A 20903-nucleotide genomic window follows, 5' to 3' on the forward strand; every position below is an offset into this window, starting at 1 on the left:
AATTTATTGAAGTAGAAGTAGACAAGCATAAAACATACTTTATATATATATACATATAAAATTAAAATAAATAGAAAGAATTGATTTGACATAGTTGCAACATGTAGAATAGTAGAAAAGAAAGAAGGGACAAGAATTGATGATGAGCTTGTGGGTGGTGAACAAGTGTCCACTGCACGGCCCTACCTATTTTTAATTTTATACTATATTCTTCAGCACGTATACCTATAGAATTTGATATATAAGAAATGATAGTATAGTATAGTGGTAATAGAAGGATATATTGATGGATAAGTTTGTAGGGTTAAAGCACTTGTTTGTGACGATTTTTATGTCGCAGTTGGCCATATTTGTTGCAACTCCGGCGATGCCAGATGTAACTATGATGCTATTCTGTCCTGCCCAAGATGAGTGTTCTCTCGTCATTTACCTATCTGGTTTTCAACAAGTGGTTTGTACTTTTTACATATTATTATGCATTACTATTATTAACAGTGATAATATGGTCATTCAACTTTGAATAGTTAAACTTTCTGAGTTGTTCACTTATAAAGAGTAAAACTTTGAATAATTTGACTTAGAAAGTCACTCAACAAGCGATTTGTACTCAAGATGAGTGTTCTCGCCATTTCCCTCTGCCCTTTATTTTTACTGTTTTACCTAACACATATTCTTCGCCAAGTTTAATTAGATATCGTCTTCTTTTTTTAGGGTGTCCATACATTAGGTTTGGTGACATTTTTTTATGATGTAATAATAAAATAAAAAATTGTGTGTCAAATCAATCGTAACAGATAAATAATGGAGGATAAATGAATCTAATCGAAGCACTGCGATTAAGTAGTAAAGCAGTATAATCAAATTAAGCAGTATATATGCCACGTATCATCAATTCAAGTAGAAACTTTGAAAAAATGGAGAGAAGCCGAATTCGCTAAATATCCCTGTAATGCACCATCTTTTTAGGCCTTGGAGTCAGACAAGTTTTAGAGAGATTTGTTGCACTGAATGGTCATGAGTTGAAACTCAATAAGATTGGGAGCATAAAGTTAAACTTTAGAGAGGGCCCTAATATTTATTTATTTAGTTTTTTTATTTAAAAAAAATTGTCACATATATTTTTTTGGGATGCAATGATTTAAATTATTTAGAAATTCTTGATTATTAGGATCTATGCCACATTTTTCACCAACTTCTTCTAGATTTTCTTCTTTGATGTTATTATCATCTAACTCAACTCTATTAATGACTTGTTTATTTCAAGAACATCCCCATATTTTTCAATTCAAGATTTATTATTTGTTAAAAATCTATGAAAGTGTTCTTTTTTTAGATTTATTTAATTATTCAAGTTTTTTCTTTTTCTCTTTTTTTTTGTAAATTTGAAATATTTTTTTCTTGTTGACATATTTAAATTGAATAAATTTTAATAATAACTAAAACGTGAATATATATATATATATATATATATATATATATATATACTTAGGAACTAAGAATATCAACAATTACAAATAATCAAGAAAAATAATAAAGTATGACTCAAGAATTTGATAAGTTGATATAAAGAGATTGAGATAGTGTTGCATTCCTTCGACATAATGATTGTTGTACTTCTTGAAATTTTGAAGATGACACCAAAAAGTAGATTTGTTCTTTTGTAACTTGTAAGCAACAGTAACTCAATAAATTTTTTAGGAGAGGGTTCAATATTTAAAATAAAAATAATAAAATAGAAAATAATAAAGATGAACATATGGTAAATAATCAAACTATTAGGAAATAAATAAGGAAGTACAAGTTTCCAACATAAGAAAAATAATTCCCAAATGTTATTCAATTCCCTTTGGAAAGTGGAAATTAAGCACTTTGAATAATTACTTCTTACCTTTTTCTTAAAAGATATTTTAGAAGTACATATAATTTTATTTTTTAAAATATATGTATAAGTACTCTTTTTTTTAAAAAAAAAAATGGGTCCTGAAAAGTATGGGGGCTCAAACGATGGCTTATCTAGCCTAGGGGTTAAGACGACCCTGAGTTGGAATTCCCTATCTAGCAATTTCGATGTTATAAATCAACCCTTGGTCGGGCGGGAGGGTGCACTGGCTTAAACTTGCGTCCCAAGGTGGACTTCTGATCTCCATATGGGTGCATGATACTTATATTCGAGTTTCTCAAGATAAATACACACATAATTTTTTTCGAAGTTAATTTCAATAAATGTTTGTTCTCTTTTTAGTCAAAGCACAGTAAAAACTTTCAACACGAAGTTTTTTCTTTTTTGAATTTGATAAAAATCAATATGTAAAAGATACTTCTAATTTTAATTTATTTTTTAATAATTATATTTAATATACTTAGTTAAAAATATATTTTGGTAGAATTTTCATAATATAAAAGAGGAAGTGTTTGCAGTGCTTATTGCAATTAATCATAATAACTAATTGTTAACTGATATGGTAGTTTTTCAATTGAATTTTGTGATGACGCATGTAGACAATTGGAATTGGTTTAGTGGTAATGATGCCAATTATTGGGAATTTGTCTGACGTGTATTGGAAACCTTTGCTCACTGTCCCAGTCACTCTCTCCATCATTCCCCCAGGTTCTTACATCATCCAACTTGTTTAATATTTGTTTGAGAGAAGTATTGAAAACATCTCTGAATTTGGTGTGAATTGTTAGTTTTGTTCTCGAATTATTGACAATCCAAAAAACACTTCTTTATTTTATTAACTGAACTTAAATACACTCCCGATCTACTACACGACATAGCAAGTGATCTCAAACTCTTGTAAGAGCGTGAGATTCTTGATAAAAAGCTGAGAGGAGTGTTAAAAATATCCATAAACTTGGCGAGAATTTAGGGGTGTATTTCAGCCACGTGGCAAGATCAGTGGTGTATTTAAGCTCAATTAGTCTAGTAAATTGGTATTTTTAAGGCTGACAATAGTTCAGAAACAAGTTTAGGATTGTTTTCAATACTCCTCTCATTTTAAAGAAAAAAGAAGTACTAACTGATGGAAGTCACATTTGACAATCATATTGGCATATAGGAGGACCAAGAAATTTTACTATGTCTACTATGTGTTGAGGACACTCACTGGCATGATATGTGATGGTGGTATTCAGTGTGTGGCCCTTGCTTTTGTGGTAATTATTGTTCTCCAATACATTCTCTTTTTACATCACTTTGCCTCATAATCTATTTACACCCTATATTCGTATACTTTATCCACATAAACAATATATAGTACTAAAAACAATGCAATTATTAATAACATTTTGTTTCAACCTCTGTGTTTTCAGGCAGATCATATGTCACAGGCAAAGCGTGCCTCCGCAATCGGAATTTTGGCTGGTGTTGGATCTGCTGCATTTGTCTGTGGAACCTTAGCTGATCACTTCCTCTCTACTTCTCAGATATTTCTGGTTCTTCTCTGAATTTTAGCTTTTGACTGATCTAGTTTTGTTCTATTTATGATCTTCTTTATTGATGAAGGTAGCAACAATTGCATCAACAATTGCTGCTGTATACATGCAAATTTTTCTGGAGGATACAACTCACGTTAAAGAGTATTCTATTGAGGACCAGCCAATTTTGAGAAATAATGAAATGGAAGATACTGAATTGGATTGTGAGACTACAAAGAATATAAAGGTGTTCAAGAAAGTTCCATCCCTCAAGGATATCATTTGCTTTCTTAGGAAGAGGTAAGCAGATGGTACAAGAGCTATTTTATCATCAAATTTTCTAACAAAAGAAGAGATATGATGACAATTGTTGATGTCGTGTTGCAGTCCTACTTCTTCTCTTGCAGCATCTGTTGCTTTCTTGAATAGCCTAGCAGAAGGAGGAGAACAAGCTCCATTTCAGGTACTTTTTTTTTTCCTTTTTCAAGTGTTAATTGGGCATTCATTGATGACAACCTAAGTACGTATTAACCATCGATCATATTTAGAATAAAATAAGTCCTTGCTGTAAAATTTTGGCATGTCAAAAACTGGTTCATCTTGAGAGAAGCTGGAGTATCGATACATGATAGTATGAAGCAAGGGGAGCTTTTGGAAGGCCAATTTTACTTCTTTCAACCATATGGTTAACTTGATAGCGTCTTTAAATATTTCCCTGCAGTACTTCTTAAAGGCTCGATTTCATTTTTAAAAAGATAACTTTGCTGATGTGATGCTTATAGCCAACATTTGCTCAGCAACTTCTCAGGTACTTTTTGCTATGGATCGGAGAAACTTATATTTTCTTCCTCATGGTTATATTTCATATATTAATTTTTCAAATCATGCAGTTGCTCCTCATGCCTATGTTGGCTCCTCTTATAGGAGAGGAGGTTCTGCTATGCTTAGGACTGATTGCTGGATTTACAAATGTATGTGAACACTTAAAATGTACTTTTCCAGGAGTTTTTTATTCCAACTAATCCTCATACGGAACACTAACCATGTCAGCATTTGATTTGATCTCTCCTCTTTAGACGAGGGCAAACGACTAATTTTTACCTAAATCTGCAGCTTCTTATTGACAGTGTAGCACGAAAAATTTGGGTAAATTCTAAAACATTGAGCTTGAATTTTCTATCTGTCTTTATGCTTCAAGTGCATTTAACTCCCTGATTTTCAGATTCCTTATACTGCTGCATTGTTGCCTATTTTCACCTCCCTCGTGAAACCCTCTGTGAGTTTTCTCAGATTTATTTTCAATATTTTCCTTTTTCATTCCTCTACTCCTATGAGTCTATGACCATTGATGGATGTTTAATAACTGCAGATTCAAAGCATTGTCTCAAAACAAATTGGGCCTAGTGAACAGGTGACTAGTCGCTCTATTCTGCGAATTTGACTGATTAATGCCTGATATACAAAAAGCTTCCAGCATCAAACTTAAAATAGCAAAAAAAGCGCTTTCTGACAAGTACGATGTTTCTCATTCTTCTACTAGGGAATTGCTCAAGGGTGCATTTCAAGCATAAGTTCCATAGCCAACATCCTCTCCCCCTTCATATATAGTCCTCTTACCGGTAAGTCGAATTGATATTTATGCCATAGCAAAGTATTTCTTTATCCCCATAAAGCTAACACTTGCAACTTTTTGTTTTGCAGCCTTATTCCTTTCAGAAAAACCTCCTTTTCGATATCCTGGTTTTAGCATCTTGTGCATTGGCCTTGCTTGGGTAAGTATTATATCTATGGAACTTATTATGGAAATTATTGATTGATGAGGATCAGTTAACTGGATGCAATCTTCTACTCCATCCATTTAAAGAAAATGTCTCTTTCTCTTTTAGCAATTCTTTAATTTAAACTTTCCACATAAAGTGTTTAAGATATCCAGATGACATTTTGCTACATTTGACATGTCTTAAATTTTACACCACAAGATTAAAAAAAAATTAAAAAAAATAAAATATTATATATATATATATATATATATATATATATATATATATATATATATATATATTAAACTTCCTGTCATGTCAAAATAGGGCAAACAAATCAAAACGGAGGAGAATCAGTTTTCATGTGTATTCAACTTGTAACACAGGTGTTTTCCGTGTATGCAGTTGATAGCTGTTATTCCCAGTGCAATGATAAAGGTAATTCCTCTCACCTCAAGACGGTAACGACATTGAAAGGGCAGCAGCTGAGACACAAATTTTGGGTGGGATAAAGATGAGACAATAGTAGATGTACCCAGAAAATGAGAAGCCTACACGAACATCCCATAGACTGATAGTTTTGCCATTTCTGGCAGGATCACTCGGAACGTCTAATTGTTATGTAACTGGAGACACTTTTCAATTTAGTGAATATTGTAATCATTAATTGTCGATGTCTTGATTACAACAGTTAAATTACTACTAGCTGTTATGGTTTGAGAGATTTCTTTTGTTTGGCACTGGCTGGCACTCTATTTTATGAAACCATGAATGGTGTAAAATAGGCTTACAACAAATAAGAATAGATTGAACTGCTAAAGAGAACAGATTTCCCAGTTTCCAACTATGAAAGATAATCTAATTCATTCTGCCAGAAGTGAGAATGATAATCATTTAATGTGAAGGCTAATATAGTTTGCTGAGGTTTGCCAGGTTCGGGACCTGTTTGGATTATGACTTATAAGTCAAAAGCCATAAGTTAGGATTTCTAACTTGTATTTTTGGCTTAATTTATTATATTTTGGCTTTAAAGTAAGTGCTTATAACTTTTTAACTTTACCCACGTTTCAAAACTACTTAAAAGCTATTTTGGCTTAGCACTGGAAATAAGCCAATCCAAACGGGCACTGACGGTATACAACTTCTAGGTGATTCAAAGAAAGCCAAGTAGCATCCGATGGCAAAGCAAAAGAAATAGAAATTGGCGTATTGTATATGAAATCGCATTAACGGTGAACTGCCAAATGCATCTAATAGCAGCAATAGCATGGTTGAGACTCGTAGCAACTGTCAAAGGGAAAACATGTCTTAACAACCAACTGCTATCTCCAACTGACCTAAGGAGGATGAGAGACGCCACTATTCAAACACGTTTCAAAACTAAATTAGAATAGATAACAAATGAGAAGGAAGGCCAGTGGTGTATTGAACGTGAGACGACTCTACAAGATAGGTACAAAGTGTCAACAAGCAAACGATCTAACAATTTCTCGGCCCAGAGAGTATCTGAAAACTATCACTGTTGATTATTCGTAAACAACTTGTGCAAGAGAGCTATTGAATACAAATTATCAGTGAGAAACATTTAATCCAGTTAAGAAGGTTCAAGATATCATTACACTAAAAAAAAACACTAATATCTAAAGCTGGGATATTGAAGAGAAAGAAAATCCCAAAAGAGACAGAACGTTCAAGGTTAAAATCATTCTATTATCACTGTCCACTTATATTTATGAATGTCATTAGCATTCTTTTCAAGTACCAAAGCAAAAGTAAAACATGATCTTCAACAGTTGTTGATGAAAAAATCAAAGCACAAGGGTTAGGCTACTGTCCTTGCTAGACGAAATCTGGCAGGACAATTTCAATATTCTAATGATTTATTTCAACCTCAAACTTCAACAGGTTTCAGTGTCTAAAATTCTAGCCCGCCGCAATGTTTTCGATGGCAAAACGCGACAAAAGGCGACAAGGGTCTGCCTCGCCACAAGGCGAACGGCGAGGCGCTCACCTTTTTGAAGTGCGGCTCCAATAAATACAAAAAATTAAAATATTTAATTGCATATGTAAATAATCAAAATCTCAATAGCAATAATATATTAGTAAATATTTCAATTCAAAAACTAAAAATAGATAGAACATACTAAAAGTCTAGAACTTGAATGAGAAAAAATAAAAGAACAAAAGTCAAAACAGTGAGATAAAAATAGAGGTAGTAACACTGAAGTCTGGAGAAGAAGCTGGAAAAAGAAACAAAGGACGAAGAAATCTGAAGAAGAAAAGAAGAAATATGAATTGGTTGGACTTTGGAGTTGCCAGAAAAGTTTGGCTGATTGCCGGAGAAGTCTAGTCGAGTCAACTGGTTGGAATTGCAGTCGCAATCTAAGAGTGTAACTGTGCAAATTTGAAAAGAAACCCCTAAAATTACCTTTTTAAGTCTAAAAGTGTAACTGAGCAAATTTGACAAGAAACCCCTAAAATTACCTTTTAAAATCCTAGATTGGTTGTTTTTTTTAAGAAAATACAAAAGTCGACGGCTTTCTTGCCTCGACCTTCTCTCCATGGCGTCGCCTTTTGAATATCGCCTCGCCACAAAGCTAAAGGCGATGAAGGGTCGCCACGCCTCGCCTCTCACCATTGGTGACGAGGCAATTGCCTTTCACAAAATAGGCTTCTGCCAACTTTCAAGTCTACATGTTTGAATGCTAACACTTGGGGATGGAATTGAAATAAAATACTATAGCCAGCATGTTCAACTCCTAACCAGTTCCTCACATTCATGCTTCCTAATGCAAAATGTTTAAGCTACAAGTTAACAATCTATTTAGCAAATAACAGTAAATAGTACATGGTCACCAACTTGTTTGTTAATCAACAGAAAACAAATCTGTTAAATACGTTCAACCCTGATTATGCAGTACAACAGCAATAGGATCCAAATTAGGCAAGATACCAGCAGAGTTGGAAACTCAATCATAGTGAATTTCAGCAATTCGACGATGAGCTCCCTTAATTATGTGCATGTAGAGCATCAAGCTTTGGCAGCGCATAATATCCAAATATTCAAGTCTAGAATTACCAGTGACAAGGGTGAGCAAGTCTCTGTCACCAATGCTTGAATCAGAAAGGTTTAGAAGCTTCAAACCTGGGAAGCATTTTATGAGGGTTGATGAGAGAAAAGGTTGCACAAATCCGTTTCGTCTAATGCCTCTAATATTAGGACAGTGAATCTCCATCTCTTGTAAAATCGCAGGGATAAAGTATGGTGAATCAGAAAAGTCCACAAGCTCCATATTTGGACAGCTCCGTACTACTTGAAATAAAACTTCTTCAGAGGCATTGAAGGATCCATGAAATGATAGGTTTTTCAAATTGGGGCAGCTATGGAAAAATAACAACACAACATTAATTGAGGAAATTCAGCAATAATTGTAAAATGGAGAGAGAGAGAGAGCGCTTACGATGTAGTGATGAGTTTAAGAAGGGCATCGTCATTGGAAGAGCCATCAAGAGAAGTGAGGAAAGGGTAAAAATAGAGAGAGGTCAAGGCGGATCCGCCAGCAGCTTTACTGATAAGAGACTGAAAGGCATGAATGCCAATTTGGGGATCGGTGTTGCGTCTACCATCAAAAGGGTCTAGAAAAGCTGGTGAAGATTTTACAAAGGCATCAACATGAGGAGCGACAGTAAAAGAGACCCAACAGTGAGGGTGATGAGAGGTATTAGCCCAGGATTTGCATACCAAAGGGAGGTTGTATATACGATCTTTGAGGGAGGATTTGGAGAATATAATAACAAGAGCTGTGTTGGGTAGATTATCCCATGCCGGGCTCCGACTTTGCCTTAGCCTTTGCTGCCGCTGCATCATAAGATTCGGTGAGGAGATGGTGAATTAAAGCATAAGAGGGGAGTGGAACACTCACTCCGCCACTCTATTTTCTCCTCTCACTCCACCAGCCCTTTTTATTAATGAGACGCTTGGAGAAAAACTAGCTTGTTTTTTTTTTAACCCTCCTTAGGGTTCCCACCCATTTTTGCTCTCTTAGTGACTCGAACTCGTAACCTTCAGGTTTTTGCTCTCTTGGTGACTCGAACTCGTAACCTTCAGGTTGAAAGTGAGGGATGCTTACCATTCAAGCAACAACCTCTCGTCAAAAAAAAACCGAGGGTGGGTGCTCAAGCTGGAGAGTGGAGCCCATATCTTCACTTTTCATTAGAGCCGTTAATATGGGTTAGGCCTGTTGGGCCGGCCTGATCTAATCCGTAATTTGATAGGGCTAAGTTATAATTTTTGGAATTCATTTAAGTAAAGGATTTTTTAGCCCGGTTTGAATAATTCTGCCGATTTGTGGGGCTTGAGAAATATGGATAGGATCGGCCTGTGGGCCAAATAAAAATTAATTAAAACATAAAAATAAAATAGAGTATTAATAAGAGAATTTTATGTATAGCAACTATAAAATTCATAATTATATGTTATGGCTATAGTTTATATAATTGCACTCCATAGCAAGTTTTGTGTTTGCTATGAAGCTGTCTTTTTGTATATCTCGGTATTCCTTCATTTTAATATACATTTTGATTTTTCAAAAAAATTAAACAAAAAGGTGGTAATTTCGGTTAGAAAAAAAGGAAAAATCGTTGAAGTCACGCACATTATGTTTCAATCGAATTTCCTTCCTTCTATGTCTTCTTCAACAGTAAGAACTCCATTGTAACTCAATTTAGAAAATCGATCAAGCTGTTGACGGTACTATACAAACAATCGAGATCATATTGATTTTAGAGATAACAACAGGAGGTAATTTCATGATGAAAAACTATTCTAATTTTGTTTTTTCTGGTCGAAATTGGTGTTCAACGTGTATTCAAAATCAGATTTCCTTTTAAACTTTCATCAATTTCAATTGAATGTAGATTCAGAAGTGAATATTTTGTTCATAATAGAGTTTAACACTTATGATTTGTATAGTTAATTTGAATTCTGGATGAAATTGTTGATTATTTTGAATTTTTTTATCGGAGATTAGCTTTTTTCACAGTAATATTTTTGTTCGGATTTGTATATTTGGTGTCAAAACTATGAATGAAGATGAAATTGTATTATGATTTGATAAGAAATTATACGTATAGGTGTTTTGACATGATTCAGTAAGATGTATAATTCGTATATGAAATTGTTGACTATTTGTTTCGAATTTGTATATTTAATTATACAGTGCAACTTCATCATTATTTTGGATATATGATTTTGTATATTTTTATATAATTTTGTAAATTGTATATTTGTATAAAGCTTTAATTTGTGTATATAATCGTTTATATAAGTGTATATTGATAATATGTATATAAATGAAAAATTGAATTCGCTATAAGTTATATACATATACCTATTAGTGTTGTTGTGAGTTGTATAAGAATATGAAAAAACTGAATTTGCTCTAGTTTATTCGAATTTGTATATTTATACAGTGCAGGTTTTTCCTTATTTTGGATATTTGATTCTGTATATTTATATATAATAGGTATATGTATATGTCAATTATTTTAGGTTTGTCAATTGTATATTTGTATAGAGCTTTAATTTGTGTATATAATCGTTTATATAAGTGTATATTTTGGGAATATGTATATAACTAAAAAATTGAATTCGCTATAATTTGTATAAGTATATGTTATTTTTGTTGTTGCAATTCTCAATCATATAAATGTGTATGTATATATATTTTTGATTTTTTATACAGAAATTCTAAAAATGGCTTCATTAGTTGTGTTGATTATGCATTCTGGTAGATGGGACAGTGACAATTGTTACGTTGATTATACAATTGAGGGGGTGATTTCTAAAGAAAGTTCATCGTATAAGGAGTTGTATAATGTTATTGCAATGCAACTCGGGGTTGATATGAATGTGATTAAGCTGAAAATTGAGTATAAGGTTGAAGAGAGCAACACACCAATGTTGATTCACAACGACATGGGTGTTAGAGTGTATATAATGCTTAAAAAGGCTGCAAATGACTTCAACAAGTATCCATTTTTTATAAGCATATTGGATAATAGTAATAATACCACTGAACTGTGTGAAAGTTCAAATCAGGAGAAGGGTATGGTTAGATCTGTTTGTATAGATGGTATTGCTGAATTTGAGACTAGGCAGATGACAATTGGTGAATTAATAGAGTCGCTTTGTGTTTTGGGGTCAGGGAGCTACAATGGAGTCATTTCAGATCCATGTAATAAGTACATGGAGGTTGACCAAGTGTATAAGGACAAAGCCACTTTGAAATCTGTGATGGAAAGATATGCAATTGAAAAGAGATTTCAATATAAGACAGTGAGGTCAAATGCAATCAGGTAAATAGTTTGTACATACAAATACATAACTGTATATTTTGCTTTAATTATTCGTATATTGATGTGTTTATGCTCTATTATCTGATGTAGTTATACGCTGAAATGTATTTCTAATGAATGTGAGTGGTTATTGAAAGCATCAAATATCAACAAGTATGGAATGTTTAGGATCCGAGCATTTAATACAAATCATAGTTGTTTGTCCTTTGAATGATAAAGTATATTCATAAAAACATGCAACAAGCATGCTGATTGGTGGAATTGTCAAGTCTAAGCTTGTTGATCACAAGAGAAAATATACACCTTCTTATATTCGAAGTGATGTGAAAATATATCTTAGAGTTGATATTAATTACTCGTTGGCTTGGAGGGCTAAAGAGAGAAGGCTTTGATTTCCTTGAGGGGCACCACTTCTGCATCTTACAGCAAACTTCCTGCATACTTGTATATGATGGATATTACATATCCAGGCTCACATATACGTCTGAAGAAAATCAACAAAAATGAGTTCTTATATCTTTTTGTTGCATTGAATAGTTTCATACAAGGCTTTGACCATTGCAGGTCTGTAATTGTTGTTGATGGAAGTCACCTAAGAGGACTGTATAATGGGACGTTTGTGGTTGCAAGTACAATGGATGGAGCAGGTATGTTTCAGTGTGTTTTTGAATGTATATTTTTGATTTTATGTTAATTTGTATATAAATAAAATGTAGGACATAATTTCCCACTGTCCTATGGTATCATTGATTTGGAAAATGACACTGCTTGGACTTGGTTCTTTGTACAACTGAGGGAGGCTTATGGGGAAAGGAGTAATACGTGTGTTATCTCTGATAGAAATGAGATCATTATAAAGGCAGTGACAAGAGTGTATAATAATGTGCCGCATTATACTTGTATGTGGCATTTGTGGGGTAATGTTGAAAAGAAATTTAGAAAGTCCTCCAAGGAGCTATGTCCTGTATTTTATACAATGACAAAGACGTGATATAAACTTGAGTTTGATAGGCTACCGAATACCGTAGACAAGGTTGATGTAGGTGTTAAAGAATATTTGGAGTTGACTGGATATGATAAGTGGTCTAGGTGTCATGCAGAAACTCATCGGGGGATGGGCTATAACGTCTAATATTGTAGAGAGTATAAGTACTGCACTAGTGTTTGCGAGGGAATTACCATTTTTTAATTTTCTGGAAGAGGTTAGACTGATGTTTGGGAGATGGAATCATGACAACAAACACAAGGCAGCATGCACATTTACTCCGTTGATTGGAAAACTTCAGAATATACTGGTTGAAAATGAAGCAATGAGCACACGAATGGGGATATGTTTTATGTATATCTAATATTGATTAATCGGTAATTAATTGCTTTAAAATTGTATAAAGACAGTTATGCACACAGTTAGAATTAATACATATACAATTGCATAAACTTATACATATACATAAATCTGTTTGTATGAAACAGGTTGTGCCGTCGACTGAATATATACACAATGTGGTTGATGATGGTAGGAGTTTTGTGGTCTGTTTAAAGAACAAAACATGCAGTTGTGGAAAGTTTCAATACGAAAAAATACCATGTGAACATGCTTGGGCGGTGCTGAAGCAAAAAAGTCTAGTAGCTGATGAATATTGCTCGGATTTGTATAAACCAATGACAGTTTTGAAGATTTATGAGATACCGATTTATCCATTGCCTGATGTAGCAGAATGGGTGATACCTGAATACATAATGTATGATAAAGTTCGGCCTCCAAAATTCAAAAGACTTCTATAAAGGCCAAAAAAGAAACCTCGTCTAAAAACAACACGTGAATTGCTTGGTCTCAAAGGGAAGCATACATGTAGTACATGTGGAGTTGCAGGTCACAATAGGCGGTCATGTAGAAACATGCATCAAGAAGTTTAATGAGCTCTTTCGATTATATTGGAGTGTAATATTGATTTTTATAGATACTTCAATGTTATTCGCAACTGATTTTGTGTTTAAAACTATATGAGTTGGAATGGTGATGATGGAATAAATTTGTTATGTCCTATTAACAGTGAGCATTTTTGTTCTTTTTTTTTGTATTCATGCTCTTGTATATAGTATGAGTTATCGTTGTCGTATATATGGTCCATCATATACAGAAATTATATATGTATAAGTTATATTGAACATATTATTCTCTTTGTATTTATGCTAGTACAAATAATTATATGTGTATTTGTTATATTGAAATATTTTCCTCTTTTTGAACAGAAAATGTATATGTACACTCTATATTTATACTTTATGAACGATTGTATAAGTTGGCTAGATTTATACAGTTAATGTATAAATATACATTGTTATTTAAGTGATTTGTATATTTATACTTTATGAACGATTGTATAAGCTGGCTAGATTTATACAGTTAATGTATAACTATACGTTGTTATTTAAGTGGTTTGTATATTTATACTTTATGACCGATTGTATAAGCCTAACAATGTATATATATATATACACTCAACATAAAACGTACTCCTAGATTTATACAGTTAATATATAAATATACATTGTATAAGTTGGTTTGTACAATTATTAAAGTGTTAAACTGCATATATAATGAAATTAACAAAAAAAACAAAGAAGTAAAAGACTTAAATGATCAAACAAGTGTATTACAATAAAAAAACTGGGAAGTTCAAAACATTCAAGGTTATTATGCATGTCATTTGCATATACAAAAGAAAACAAAAATTTAGTACTACTGTTCTAAGTAATTGTGATCCTTTCACTGCTATCGCAATCCCTGTGAATCCTGATTGGTCTTTCTGGTGCCTCGTTGTCACTAGTTGCATCGGCTTGGATCTTTTGCATTCCATAATTCCACAATAATGCAGCATATTGAATACGTGTGAACTCTGAATCGAAGGAATTTGAAACCCTATTTCCATTACTGATATGGTCTGCATAAGCAACAACATATAGTCCACAATCGTTGAAAATAAAACATATCAAATTTTATGGTCAGTATAAAATTAACAATAACAATAGAAATAAAAATAACCATAATAAAACTTACAGGCTTCCTTCAGTTTGTTGTGGTATATCCTTGACATAAATCATTTCAAACGAGTCAAACTCAGAGTGGGGACTTGTATTTCGGGTGTGAAGATATGTCAATGTCTTTCTTCCCATAAAAACCAGACTTAGATAGATACATGGGAATAAGTTGTGCATATTTCTTGATCTCATTTTCAACTTTTGAATCATGTAGTGCACCACCACTTAGAGAATCATAAATTTGTATACATCTATCATTAAAGGACACAACGATCAAAATCCAATGAAAGATCTCCTTGACTTTAACAGGAATGAGAATGTTATCAATTGTGTGCCAGGGTGCAACAACACGCATTTTGTATCCATTAATGTACTCAAGAATCGACTCCTTCGTACTGTCCTTATTGATATTACTTTCAAAGTTATAATAAGCATCCCAGATGTTGTGAATCAAATTATTGAAATTGCAATCTGCAATGATAAAACTGGATGTGTTGTTTGATGATTCCACAAATTGGACTCATTTAAGGAAATATTTTTATAGAATTAGTGTCCTCAAATGCATATTTTGTCTCAATATTTGATGAAAATCCTTAAGTTTCAGGTATTTCGAGTTTGAGACACTACTTGGCAAGAAGGAACAAGACGGCTGAAAAGAACGAAGAAATGAAGGCCTGAAGATCGCTGAGCCTAGTTGGCAAGTCATCGATGGGCCTGGAGACCGCCTTTTGTTCCAGTGTGCTGAGCCATGAAGGAAAATGTCAAGTTGGCGATAAAATGGAGCAGTCGGCGCATCACCGATTAGTTTCACGAAGCAGTACCATATCGCCCAACGACTCAAAGCGCGAAGAGGCTGAAGGCTAAAGTAGGAAGGCGATGAAATCGACCAAAAGGCAGATCGTCGAGCATATCGGCAATCCCGACTAACTACGCCGAATGGTCCTCCACAACACAAATTTTCAAACACTATAAATACTAGTTTAAATTTCTAATATCATATCACTTCTATTATTCGAACTTTTTACATTTTTTGGAGAGTTTTAAGTTTTAGACGGTTTTGGAGACTTTCTTCTAAGACCTTGAAGATTCAAAGGGTTTCAACTCCAAGAAATTGGATGTGGGTCTCGAAGATTATTCACTCTTGATGTGTTTTAAGACTTAATTCTTCATACCCAGTTGATGGAAACTGATATTGGTATAAATTTTTATCTCTTTTACATGTCTAGCTAAAATCCCAATTCTTGGGGTGTGATTTTGTGAATATGGGTTAAATTATGTGTTGGTTCTTGCTTGTTGATGGTTTATTTGTTGTTTAAATGTGATTTCGTTTAGTAGTTGTGTATGAACTTAATGGGATTGTAGTTGCAAATATGATTTCATCTTAGTGTTTTTGGCTTGCTCGAGAGAGAGGTCGTAAAACTAAGACTACTAAATTGATAGCCGGTGGTATTGGGTTGACATGGGTTCAGCTCGAGGGAGTGAATCCTATTCCTTCTCCCACACATTCAGCTCGAGAGAGTGATGGGCTAAGGCAGAGGCTGTGCTTAATGCGGCAACTCGATGTTCGAGAGAAATCGAGTTGGTTTGGGGTAAGTTGCTCGAGAGGGAATTTACCCCACTATAGTCTAGCCTAGTCACAAATGTTCAACAATTTACTATCAAAAGCATGTACCCGATAGTATAGTTTAACCCGTATTCCTATCACATCCCAAGAATCTCGTCTCCATATCTCGTTTTCTTATATTTTTACTCTTTTTTTAGTTGTTAATTAATACAAACCCCCATTGATAATTGACACTTGCGTTACTCCTTAGATTTAGTATGTTTTTATTCGTTAATATTTATATCTATGACCTATTAGAACTTGATTTTATTTTTCTACTAATTCTCAAAACCACTCCCTGTGGGAATTATCCCAACCCTTGGTTGGGTTATATCACTACACGCGATCGTTTGGCACTTGAACCGAAATAGTGTTAGTTGATTATGTTGAACATCAAAATGGCACCGTTGTCGGGGAGTGGTGTTATTGGAGAATTTGTAGTTAAGTAGGATTTTCGTTCTTATTAGTCGTAGTTTACTTAATTTTTAGTTTTATTTTGTTTGTTTGTGTGAATATTTCAGGAAGTATGAGAGTGAACGGCAGCAATGGCAGCCAAGTAGGCCATTAAGACGACATCGGAAACCTTAAGGATGTAAATGAGCCTCATGTTAATGACCCTCATCTCATGGGCGGTATTGGTGCCATTCACTTGCCTCCGGCTGAAGGGAATGTTGTATTTCACATCACGAGTACCATATTGCAACTCTTGCAACTAAAGGGGCTTTCAGTGGTTTGGCCTATGAAGACCCTCATGAGCACATTCGAAATTTTGTAGATGTGTGCGAACCATTCTCTTTCAAAAATATATCCCAAGAGTCGGTTCATCTACGATTGTTCCTATTCTCTTTGATGGGAGAAGTATGCAAGTGGCTAGCTGAATTGCCACACGACTCAATCACTTCGTGGGAGGAGTTGGTCACCGCATTTAATGTGTGATTTTTCCCTCCCTCGAAGATGATGACTCTTCGGGACAGTATCCAAAGCTTTAAGCGTTTGGATGGCGAGCCAATTCATGAGACTTGGCTGCGATTCAATAAGTTGGTGCTCCAATGCCCAACTCATGGCTTGCCTGACAACGTATTGCTGCAATATTTCTATCGGAGCCTAAACTCGGTGAACAAGGGCGTTGCTGACCAACTTTCTCTAGGAGGATTGATGCAACAGCCTTATGTGATAGCAGCTCAGCAATTGGATGGCATGACCACGATAAATCGGGCTTGGTACACCCATAAAGATTAAGTCTCCCCTCTTACATTCAAATTAACCAATGAGAAGATGGAAAAAGATTAGGAGAGGGACCAAAACATGGCTAAGATCATGACACAACTTGACATTTTATCCAAAAATGTCATGGGAGCTGGTGCTCGGGGTGTCAATGTTGTGGGTATCGGGTGTGCAAATCCTGAGGAGACGAAGTTTAAAACCTTGTATAATGAGGAGGTAAATTTTCTAGCCAACCAAGGCGATGGTTATTGTTCAAACTACCCAAGGCAGGGTGGTAACCAAGGTTGGGCTTGAGAGGATGGTTGGAAGGATCGCGACAGAGAATGGAGGGGCCGAAATTCTAACTGGAAAGATGGGGAGAAGGACAGGTATGTACCTCCCCATGAGCGCCAAAAGCCGAAGGATTCGGAAGGTGGTAGGTCTGAGGATATGCTCTCTCGTATCCTCAACAAAGTTGAAAGGTCAGACAAAATTTTGAAAGAAATGAAAGAAGATGTGTCCACCCTTAGCCAGACTGTCACATCCTATTCAATGTCGATAAAGCAGTTGGAGACCCAAATGGGTCATTTATCGTCTAATCTCAATCTGAGACAGCAGGGAAGTTTTCCTAGTGATACTATGGCTAACCCCAAGAATGAGATTTGAAGGTGGACTTGCGTCGTGCCTCGACGTTAACTAAGGCGATGATTGGAAGGAAACCCAAAACCCTTTTTATTGCTTTTATTTGTGTTGTGGTAAAATAATGGTGTGTTGTTTGTACAAGTTGAATTGTGAAAAGTGTTTGAAAAAGTGCAGGGTGGCGAGCTATACGTCCAGTCGGTGAGTCACCGAAGGGGTCGGCGAGCCCGACCTAATCCATCGTTTGACTCAAGATATCTTCAAATTGGAGTCTATAAAACTCGGCGAGCCTAGGAAATTATTGGCGAATCACCGACATGGTCGGCGATCTTAACGGAGACCGTCGTTGAGACCTCCACACTAACTGGAGGTTCTGTAAAATTCGGCGAGGTAAATGAACTATCGGCGAATCGTCGAGAGGATAGGCGAGCTTGACTAACGTCGCTGAATGGGAAAAAACTGGACGGTTTTGCAGGTTAAAGGTTTAAAAATTTCAAACTCATTCACTTTCCCTCACTTTTTATCTTCCCAAACTCAAACCCGCACGCCAGTTCCTATATTTTCACATTTTTAGAGTATTTTTAGTGTTGACTTGTGCTCGGAGTTGCATTACATTTCCGCCTAGCGTTTCAATCTTCTCTTTATCAGAAAAAAAAAAAAAGGTTGGTTTTCTAAACCCTGAGTTTATTTTATCAAACATTATACTCATTTGCAATAGCCTGATCTTGTTAGAGTGTGCTGATCCTACCTAATAGGAGTAGATTGTTTACATGCATGATTTAATTTGATAATCTTGCTCAAGTAGTTGTGATTGTTAAAATCTCGTAATTGTATGCCTTAAACTGGATTAAAATTTGAGGGGTCGTGTTTGGGTGTGATGGGTTTGAGCTTAATTGAACTAGTGCATGCTTTAATTTTATTTTTAGGGGTTGCGGGGTTGAATTCGAGAAAGTGGGTTGAAGGTAGGCACGTTGGGTCATTTGGCAAGTTGGGTCGAGCTTGCCAAACCACTCGACGGTTCGCCTAGTGCCCCCATCTCTCTTTTAATTTCTTGCTAAGTGAGTAGTTGAAGTCTGTAACTTTCGGCGAGAAGCATGAGGTCGCCAAAAGCACTCGGCGACTCGCCAAAAGGCTTTTCATTCGCCTTTTGTCTGCACCCCTAAACCTTTGTGCACTGGAACTTTCGGCGGGCCTATCATCGTTCGCCGAAAGATATCGGCGACACGCCGAGTGGTTCCCCCCATCGCCTACTTGCCGCAGTTTTTAGAGCTAATTCCTTCGGCGAGCTCAATCTAGCTCGCCCTAGAAATTCGGTGATTCTCCCTCCGGTTTGGCGAACCTGTCTGAAACTGTTTTGTTGTGCTTTTGTTTAAGTTTTTCTAACTTCTCTTTGAGATTTTGCAGACATGGCTAAATCAAAAGTTGTTGAAAGAATAACACCAGCCCAAGAGAAGTCTAAAGGGATTGTGATAAATTAGGATGCAGCTACGTCGAAAGGCAAAGCTACGAAACTACCCACAACTACTAGTAAAGGCAATGGCAAGAGGGCCACTTCTGCCAGGAAAACCATTACCCTAGACCCTAATATTCCTTCATGGGCCCGGGGATTCTGTAGGGCGGTGCATGTCTTTCTAGCGAACTCACACTCAATAGAACTTGGTGAATTTGGTACTATTGTTCCTCCTGAGGTAACCTCGGGTACTGATGCCCAAGATCAGGGTGAGGCATCGGGCACTGATGCCTAGACAAATGGAGAGACTGCATAGACAGGATCCCCTCTTTACCTCCCTCTCTGTTTTGCCTTACTTCACTATTGAATAATTCCTATTTGCATTTGAGGACAAATGGTTTTTTGTTTGTGGTGGGTGAGGCCCACCTTTGTGTGCCGATTATGCTCATGTTTTATTTATAAATTTAGGTCGTTGTGCTTAAAATTGTGTTTTATACTGCTTCTTGTGGATGTTTGAGCTTGTGACTCCTTTTATTTTAAATTGAAAATGATTTTGACCCTTCCGAAAAAAAATGAAAATTTTTTGCCACCTTTTGTACATGTGGAATGTGGCTATTCTTTAGCAGATTTGAGTCTCGGTTTTGATCAATATCGATGACTCAAATAGTGCTCATAATCAAACGAACATGAATGTGCAGCTATGATGAGACCAAGTTAAGTTACATAATCAATATGTGAACTCTTTGCATCTCGTTGTGACTAGCCAATTATCGAATTGATTCTCTTGTGATGAATGTTGCACACTAGCAAAAGTGTGGAGTCTTGTTTGACTCTGGTCGATGCCTTGTGTGATGAGCTTACTGTGAACCATGCATGACAACACCTAGAATTTACCCCGTTGGTCCGGTCGACTAAGTAAGGCTATCTCTTGATATGATCTTACGTAACTTTGAAAGAGTGTGAACCAATTTACATATACCTCTTTTGTGGCCTTCCTTGTGAGTGTGTGAACCTCTTTTGAACACCCTTGAGCCTTACCTTTCTTTGAAAGAAACTTGATGAAAACATGACCTTTATTAAATCCACTACCCATAATCCTCGTGATTTGTGGTTGATTGAATAGCCAACTTAGGCCAAAAGCCTAAGTTGGGGGTGTGTTGAAAAGAAAAGGCAAGACAAGAAGTGCAAGAAAAGTCTCTTTTAACCCATGGTGTTGAGAAAAATGGAACCTTTCCATATAAAAAATAAGAAAAAGACAAGAGAAAAGAAAAACAAAAAGTTGTGAAATAAAGTTATGAGAAGTGTCAAAAGAAATGGGTTCCTAAGCAATTCATGGAAAGTGAATAATGGGATAACTTATGAGCACTAAAGAAATTGATGAAAGAAGAGGAAATAGGGTGTTGAAAGCACCACATTTCACGAGGATGAAAGT

The 20903-nt window shown here is 35.4% G+C and overlaps 1 protein-coding gene and 2 pseudogenes across 1 annotated transcript; 2 read left to right on the forward strand and 1 right to left on the reverse strand.

Annotated features, from left to right (window-relative positions):
* The first annotated feature begins 286 nt into the window (after window positions 1-286).
* Window positions 287-5802, forward strand: LOC125824210 (uncharacterized; annotated as a pseudogene).
* Window positions 5803-7928: 2126 nt separating this feature from the next.
* Window positions 7929-9157, reverse strand: LOC125824212 (putative F-box/LRR-repeat protein 19). The gene is made up of 2 exons (XM_049503567.1): window positions 8639-9157; window positions 7929-8558 (listed from the first exon to the last, which is right to left on the reverse strand). The coding sequence occupies exons 1-2, from the start codon at window positions 9043-9045 to the stop codon at window positions 8147-8149; spliced, it is 819 nt and encodes a 272-aa protein (XP_049359524.1). The 5' UTR covers window positions 9046-9157; the 3' UTR covers window positions 7929-8146.
* A 3450-nt stretch (window positions 9158-12607) lies between these two features.
* LOC125824221 (uncharacterized) lies at window positions 12608-13451 on the forward strand (annotated as a pseudogene).
* Window positions 13452-20903: the final 7452 nt, after the last annotated feature.

This window comes from Solanum verrucosum, unplaced genomic scaffold (assembly GCF_900185275.1).
Source record: "Solanum verrucosum unplaced genomic scaffold, falcon-dt-bn FXZP01000017.1, whole genome shotgun sequence".
In the NCBI taxonomy this organism is placed as follows: domain Eukaryota; kingdom Viridiplantae; phylum Streptophyta; class Magnoliopsida; order Solanales; family Solanaceae; genus Solanum; species Solanum verrucosum.

Coding starts and splice junctions, on each gene's coding strand:
- LOC125824212 (XM_049503567.1), bottom strand. CDS start 9,045: ATGATGCAGCGGCAGCAAAGGCTAAGGCAAAGTCGGAGCCCGGCATGG. Junction 8,559..8,638: donor CTTAAACTCATCACTACATC/GTAAGCGCTCTC, acceptor ATTTTTCCATAG/CTGCCCCAATTTGAAAAACC.